Below are 6,690 nucleotides of genomic sequence, written 5' to 3' on the forward strand. Positions count from 1 at the left end.
GGTGCGTGCTGAAGCGTGGATAACGACACACCCGCCGTGGCTCCTGCTGGTGGTGGTGGTGGTGGCAGTCGCTGTGTGTTCCCGGTGCACTGTTCTTCCGTCTCGTTCCGTGTGTCTGTGTGCGTGGGTTGTTGTTGTGGGGAGTGACTGCGGCGGGGATGATGGTGCCACTCACTGTGGGTGGCGGTGCTTATTCTTTCACCTATATTTTATTAGCCTGTTTTCTTTATTCCTTTCACTCTCTTACGAAGAAGGAAATCAAGCGCTAATCGCTACTGTGAAATTTGAAGGCATCAAAAGGACCAACAGCACACACACCGCCCACACACACACATATTTATATGCTCTCACGTGTTGCTGCAGTGAAGGAAACCCGCACAAACAACCGTCGCCGCGTGACCGGATCCAGCGGAAGGAGGAGGGAAGGAAGAGAGAGTGAGCCGCAGAGGCCCAACATTTCCCGGCGTGTGTTTACTTCCGCGGTGCTGCTCCTCCTCGTCGTTATGATGTGTTACGACACCGGGGCTGCAGCCAATAATAATGGAGCGGCGTCGTGTCCAATATCTTCACCGGGGAAACATTTTGCTTGGAGAGATGTGAAAGAAGGAGAAACTGTGGGTTCTTTGCGTGTTCCCAGTCTTGTTGAGATGAATGGTGATGTGTTTGCCGTTGCCGAGGCGGAGTTCACGGAAGCCAGTGAGAGCGGTTTTACAGGCATTGCCTCGGAGCTCTTGACGTTAACTGATCAGGAATCAAAAGAATTGGGTAAAGCCCAAGTGAAGACACAAGTACTGGAGGAATGTCCTGCCGAAAATAAGAGTTGTGCCTCCCAAACAGGGGCTCAGAATGCTTCCCAAAGCCGGAAAAAAGTACATGTGAGCCGGCCAACAACAGTTGTGAAGGAAAGTGATATTCACATGCTTGCTGGAACCTACAGTTTTGAAGTTACTGAAGGCGTTGATAACGCAGCTGCAGCAACTAAATGGGGACTTTTGGTGGCGAGCGGCAATTTCAGTACTGAGGGCAGCGATAAAAAAAGAATTTATTGGAACGACGCTTACGTTATCCCGTGGACTGAATTTGAAAAACGACACGAATCCTTGACAGGGCTGATTGGCGGCGGTGGATCGGGTGTTAAGATGAACGACGGTACGTTTGTGTTGCCCGTGGAAGGCACGAAGAATGGAAAAACCGTTTCGCTGATCATATACACAGCCACTGGGGGTGGGAATCTGTCGAAGGGGATGTCTGCCGATGGCTGCAGTGTTCCCTCCGTCGTGGAGTGGAAGGGAAAACTCATGATGATGACTGCGTGCGATGATGGCCGCCGCAGGGTGTACGAGATCGGTGACAAGGGGGATTCGTGGACGGAGGCCCTCGGGACACTCTCGCGCGTGTGGGGCAGCAAACAAAAGGGAAAAGAGAAGGGCGTTAGAAGCGGGTTCACCACAGCGAAGATTGAGGAATGGGACGTGATGCTTGTTACTCTGCCGGTGTATTCCGAGAAGGCTGGCAATCCAAAGGGCGTACTCCATCTTTGGCTGACGGACAATACGCACATTGCTGATATTGGGCCGGTATCCGGTGATGATGACGCTGCCGCCAGCTCCCTGCTGTACAAAAGTGGAAATAATAATGAGGAGTTGATTGCACTGTACGAGAAGAAGGGCGGTGGGGAATCATCACTCGGTATGGTCTCTGTGCGTCTGGCTGCGCAGCTGAAGCGGGTGAAGGATGTGCTGACGACCTGGAAGGAAGTGGACAAACGTGTCTCCAAGCTGTGCCCTTCTGAGGGTGCTCTGAAGGATACCTCAACTGCCACTGCCTGCAGCAATGCCATTCCGACGGATGGGCTGGTTGGCTTTTTGTCCGGCAACTTCTCTGATAACACATGGAGGGACGAGTACCTCGGGGTGGACGCCACTGTAAAGAAGGGAAAGAATGGGGTGGCAACAGGGTATGCGGATAATGGCGTGAAGTTCACGGGAAATGGTGCGTGGGCGGAGTGGCCCGTTGGCAAGCAGGGGGAGAATCAGCTGTACCACTTTGCGAACCACAACTTCACTCTTGTGGCGACGGTGTCCATCCACGGAGAGCCGAAGGGAGATACCCCCATTCCATTGATGGGTGTGCGTCTGGACGGTGGAAAAAAACTTATGGAGTTGTCGTACGACAGCCAAAGCAAGTGGCGGCTGTTGTGCAGTGACGGAACGACCAAGAGGCTTAAAAGCACTTGGGCGACAGAGAAACAGTACCAGGTGTCCATTGTGCTACAGAACGGAAAACAGGGCTCCGCGTACGTCGATGGTCAACGTGTGTGTGGGAGTGCGCAACGTGGATTGGAAGCAACAGAACCCCAAGAGATCTCCCACTTCTACATTGGAGGGGATGGAAGCAATGCAGGGGGCCAAGAAGACGTCTCTGTGACTGTGAGGAACGTCATGCTGTACAACCGCCCGTTGACTTTTTCTGGCCCCGATGCCGAAGTGGAAAAAGATGTTGCGTCACCAGCGGGAGCTGTTTCTCGTACCAAAACAGGGGACGAAATAAAAACGGAGGGGAAGCCTGCCACCACACAGCAAGTGCCGACGGCTTCGAGCTCCCATGCCGTTGGAGAAGCAGCGGGCAATACCGGCACTGTGCATGGAAGCGGACTGCCATCGCTGTTGCTTCTGTTGGGACTGTGGGGGTTTGCGGCTCTGTGAGGAGTGACTGGCTGCTGCGTGGGACAATTGTGCCCTCCCGAGCACAAAAGTACTATTTCCATAGGAACAAATTTCTCTCATAAATCTTTTTTGTGTGTGTTTTTAATTTCTTTTTTTTCTACTTTTTTTTTCTTTTTTTTTCTTTTTTTTCCTAATATTTTTCTCATCTCCAATCGTTTCTCTTTTTTGCTTTCGGGGGCAATCACTATGGACGTTTTTTTCTTTTCTACTCTTCCCTCTTTTAATTGTTTGTTGCTGCACTCTTCCTGTGAGGGGTGCCGTGTGTTTCCCGCCCAACTGCTCCACTCGCACACCCACCGACACGCTCATGACGACGGCCCTGTGCGCCTCGCCTGCTGCACGCATGAGGAGGGGCCGCGACGAACGGCGCGCTGAGGGAGCCGTGACGTGTGGGCGTGCGACGAGGGCCTGTGGGGCGGCGCACACATTTCTTTCCCTCCTGTTTTGTTTTCTTGCGGCCAGGGCGGGCAGACACCCGCAGCGCCACACACACGGCCACACCCTGCCGCCGTGTTTTTTGTTTTCTTTCTTTTTTTTTTTATTATTCGATGGGTGTGTGCTGCCACCGTGCGTGTTTGTTGAGGTTGGGGACGTACCGCATGTATCGCTGTCATCCAGCTGTGCCTCTTACCGAGTTGACGTCCCTCCCTGTGCTCCTCTTTCTGCTTTTCCAGCACACAGAAAATAAGTATTTGCACAGTGCTCTGCAGTAATGTTTGGCGACGGCGGGGCGTGGGCTTGCGTCCCGTGCTGAAATGGCAACACGGCTGCACGATGCCCGCCATGCGTGAAGGTGTTGCCTGCTCTTGGGACCATTCTTCTCTCCTCTTGTTTTTGCACTGCCGGGTGCATGCGTTGCTCGGTGTGTGATGACGCATGACGGACGGTGCCACGATGGCCTACTCTGACGATGGCAGTCGCTGTGTTCTCGGCACACATCCACACACTCTTCCCTGTCTCTCTGTGGGAGTGATTGCGGCAGGGCATTGCTGCGAGCGTGATGGGGACCACGACGGCGTCACCCCTCGAGAAGGTGCCACGCTCTGTTGGTTGTGGAGCGGCGAGGCGGTTTGCCTGCAGCCCGACTGACAGAACCGCATGGTCGTTTCATTGCGGTCACTTCGTCGGCGTCACCCGCTGCGGTGGTGTCCGCAAGAGCCGCAGCCCCGATGTGGATGGCCTTGTGGTTATTTGGCAGCTCAGAACTTCAGGCCCTTCGCCCCTCAGGATTGCCCTTGCCGCTCGACTGGCGCAGCACCATCCCGGCATGGTTCTTCTGCAGGAGTGCAGGCACGAGAGTGCCCCAGCGACGAGGCTCACTGGCTGCGGTGAATTCCACCAGGCCTGCAGTGGGCGTGCCGGTGGCGTGGCCTTCTTGGTGCGCCACACCTTGCCGTGCGAGCGTCTGTAGCTCTTGGCACCAACTGCCTGGAGACCAATGCCTTCCGCGTGTACCCACCGGCCTGCCCCAGCATGTACGTGGTGGATCTCTGCAAACTTCCACGGCAATTGCCCACGCTGCTCACTTTACGAGCACCATTCGTCGCCTTGGTCCTGCAGCGGTTATTTGCGACCTGAATTCACATCATGAGCTGCGGGACGGTTGCTCACCATCCACGACGGCATGAGAGGACATCGCCGCCACCCCAATCGACATGGAGATTGGGCTGTCCGACGACCCGGCGCAGGCAACGTGGATCAGCGGCCGCAGCGTTTCGTTTCCAGACGTGACTGCGCAACGCGTACTGCGTGTCTCCCACTGGACGTCCACCCGTTCACATGGACTCCGACCACCATCTACCATCCCACACTGCAGGGACGGAGGACGGCATCCCGCGACGGGCAGGCATGCTGCCACAACGGAAAAATGCCTCCATTGTCCTGCATGAAGCTGACCGTGATGCTTCCACCTCGGCGTGTGGAACGTCTCTGGCCGCTGTGAACGCATGGTTGGAGATGCACCGAGGCACCGTACGAGCGGCAGCCGTGACATTCCCACATGAATCTGGACGGAAGGAATGTAGCAGGCCGAGTGTGTTGCAGCGGCAGCCTGCCCCGAGCTGAAGTGCACCGCAAACGGGAGGACCGCAATCATGCCCTTCGCGGTGGCTTCTCCATGCTGCTAGAGGTCCGTGCGAAACAGCTTGGTGCTCTCTCGATCCCATGCCTGTGATGCCCCGAGGCATGGCGGCGCCACGTTCCTGCCCTCTGGGATCGGCTGTGCTGCGGTGCTGTTGGGACCGCGTCTGTGCTCTGCCTCCGCCGTGACCTCTTCCCGACGTGAGCACCGCCACTCCTTGCCGAGCAGCAAGCGGCTGATTGACGTCCTCCTGCCCACTCCTCGGCATGCTGGCACGCGCCCTGCGGATCACAAGCAACCCATTATGTCGGTGGTGCCGCCCTCTCACACTGAAGAGGCAGGACCGCCCCGACCTCCTCCGGAACCTCCACCTGGCGTGTCCACGGCACCTCCTCGTAGGATGACGAGCAGCGGATCAACGTCGCCCTGCCCAAGCTGCAGCAGCGTCTTCTCGTCCGTCCACAATATGAAGGCACACGCCCGACGCACTAACCCTGGCACTCCAATCGTTGCAGAAGGCCTCACATGTGGATTTTGCGACGGCTCCACGGTCTTCCCAACAAGTGCCTCACGCGCAGGTCACTACCGAAAATGCCAAGCGTATCAACGAGAATAATCTTCCGGGCAGCTGGCCGGATCCTGAAACTCTATGGAACCAAACAAGTTAGGAAAAAAGGTTCGTTAGTTAATTGCTTCAATGTTTTATTCTCATTCAATATATAGAATTCTGTGGACCATTAGCATGGTCCTTTGTCCTCAGTTAGGATTTGAAATATTATTACTTACGAAGTGGGAGACTTTGGGGTCCTCCAACCACAAGACCTCGCCGCTCCCCTTCGCCAAGTTCCGAAGTGTAAAAACACGACCGCGTGATATGCCGTCTGCGGGGTTTTCTGCAGACCGCACGTAGGCAAAAGTTGCCTGTATTCCGCGAGAGTCCAAAAACTCGTATATCCGTTGCAGCTCCCACGTCATGGCGTGTGATTTTGAGCTGCCTTTATTCGCCGCTCCTTGCAGCGAAGTGCTGTGCGCCCAAACGTTCATGGTGGATGGCAAGATGGCGGAAAAGGCCGATAAGGCCAAGCGTACCGCACGCACCTCGGCCTGCATGATAAGAAAAGGTTTCCTCTCCCATTTCCCTCCGGCAATTTTAACTTCGCCGGAGTCTGGAGAATAAAAACGGCTCCCCAACCATGGAGCGATGCATCCGTGATGATGGCGGCCGATGCCTTTCCGTGGGCTTGATGATTCGCTTACGATTATTCCCGATCATGTGCCGTAATCTCTCGCCCAAACCAACCGCTGCCGGCGGAACGTTCGCCGGGGATGTCTCCAGCACAATTCCCCGGTTAAGTGCCGATAATCGTCGTCGCACTGCCCTGATAAAAAAGTAGTGGTCGCATAAACGCGTGCACAAAATGGCAGCCGCGTACAAAAAACGTGACGCTATAACCTCCATTTCCGCGATGGTTAAAGAATTGAGCGCCGGCATGGCGCGTACAGAGCGGACAAACTTGTCACTCAGGGATACCGCCCGGTGAGTGTGATCAAACTGCACCCCCAGGAAGGTGTACTGCGTAGCGCCCGATTCGCGTTCCTCCTCCATCGTAGCGTGACGGCCGTCCGCATTACGAAGCACTTGGGCTTCCCACAATGTCACATCGCTTTTCGACCCTGCAATGCGTATATTATCGATCCAAACGTCGACACGCACCGATGGAGGTGCAGCCCAGAGGGGGTGAACCACCGTCGTCATCCCCGCAATTGCCGAAGTAATAATCTGGAGAATTTCCGGGCTGGCCTTGTATCCCATAGGGAGCCGTGTGAGCTCCACCAGCGTGCCGTCCTCCACGCGGCATCGAAAGAGATGCCGAGTCTCCCGCG

At 55.6% G+C, this 6,690-nt stretch overlaps 1 protein-coding gene across 1 annotated transcript, besides 6 other annotated features; it reads left to right on the forward strand.

The window, feature by feature from the left end:
* Positions 1 to 2,654: part of a sequence feature (areas not merged during assembly with more than two copies in the genome that could not be assigned to a particular haplotype) that runs on past the window's edge.
* On the forward strand, positions 342 to 2,705 carry Tc00.1047053504081.540 (trans-sialidase, putative; the record flags this gene model as incomplete). Its single annotated transcript, XM_816332.1, has 1 exon — positions 342 to 2,705. The coding sequence occupies one exon, from the start codon at positions 342 to 344 to the stop codon at positions 2,703 to 2,705; it is 2,364 nt and encodes a 787-aa protein (XP_821425.1).
* Positions 2,655 to 3,458: a sequence feature (haploid, Esmeraldo-like haplotype).
* Positions 2,812 to 2,855: a microsatellite.
* Positions 3,459 to 6,690: a sequence feature (areas not merged during assembly with more than two copies in the genome that could not be assigned to a particular haplotype).
* Positions 5,387 to 6,690: a mobile genetic element.
* Positions 5,418 to 5,636: a mobile genetic element.

Source organism: Trypanosoma cruzi, genomic scaffold (assembly GCF_000209065.1).
Source record: "Trypanosoma cruzi strain CL Brener 1047053516723 genomic scaffold, whole genome shotgun sequence".
Classification (NCBI taxonomy): Eukaryota; Euglenozoa; class Kinetoplastea; order Trypanosomatida; family Trypanosomatidae; genus Trypanosoma; species Trypanosoma cruzi.